This window comes from Buceros rhinoceros, unplaced genomic scaffold (genome assembly GCF_000710305.1).
Source record: "Buceros rhinoceros silvestris isolate BGI_N320 unplaced genomic scaffold, ASM71030v1 scaffold37792, whole genome shotgun sequence".
NCBI classification, from domain to species: Eukaryota; Metazoa; Chordata; class Aves; order Bucerotiformes; family Bucerotidae; genus Buceros; species Buceros rhinoceros.
The window spans coordinates 1,620-2,028 of NW_010400104.1; the positions used below are offsets into that span (position 1 = coordinate 1,620).

General features: G+C 70.7%; 1 protein-coding gene across 1 annotated transcript in view; it reads left to right on the forward strand.

The window, feature by feature from the left end:
- The window catches only part of LOC104489572 (growth factor receptor-bound protein 7-like), a gene marked incomplete at both ends in the record, with an annotated part of 1,954 nt that extends 1,611 nt beyond the window's left edge, over positions 1-343 (forward strand). The window contains 2 exons of the mRNA XM_010131743.1: positions 50-201; positions 283-343. Of these exons, the coding sequence (XP_010130045.1) occupies positions 50-201; positions 283-343 (213 nt within the window). The remainder of the gene's footprint in view (positions 1-49; positions 202-282) is intronic.
- Positions 344-409: the final 66 nt, after the last annotated feature.

Consider the following 409-nt stretch of genomic DNA (forward strand, 5'->3'; position numbering starts at 1 on the left):
CCCCACGCCCCTGTTGAGTGCCACCCCCCTTCCTGCAGCCCCCGTGCCAGGGTGACCCCCAGGTCACCTCCCGCTCCTCCACAGCGAAGTGTCTCGGACAACGCACTGGTGGCCATGGACTTCTCGGGGTGCACGGGCCGGGTGATCGAGAACCCCAGCGAGGTGCTGACGGTGGCCTTGGAGGAGGCACAGGCCTGGAGGGTGAGTTGGGGCACACAGGTGGGAGGGGGGACCCCCCCTCCAAGCTCACCCTAACGCCCGCTCCTTGCTCTGCACGGCCAGAAGAAGACGACGCACCGGTACAGCCTCCCCTCAGCCTGCCAGAGCTCCCCGCTCAGCGCCGGTGAGCCGGGTAGTGCCGAGGGGGGGTCCCTGCCCCAGGTGGGGGGTCCCCCCCAGCCTGACGCCC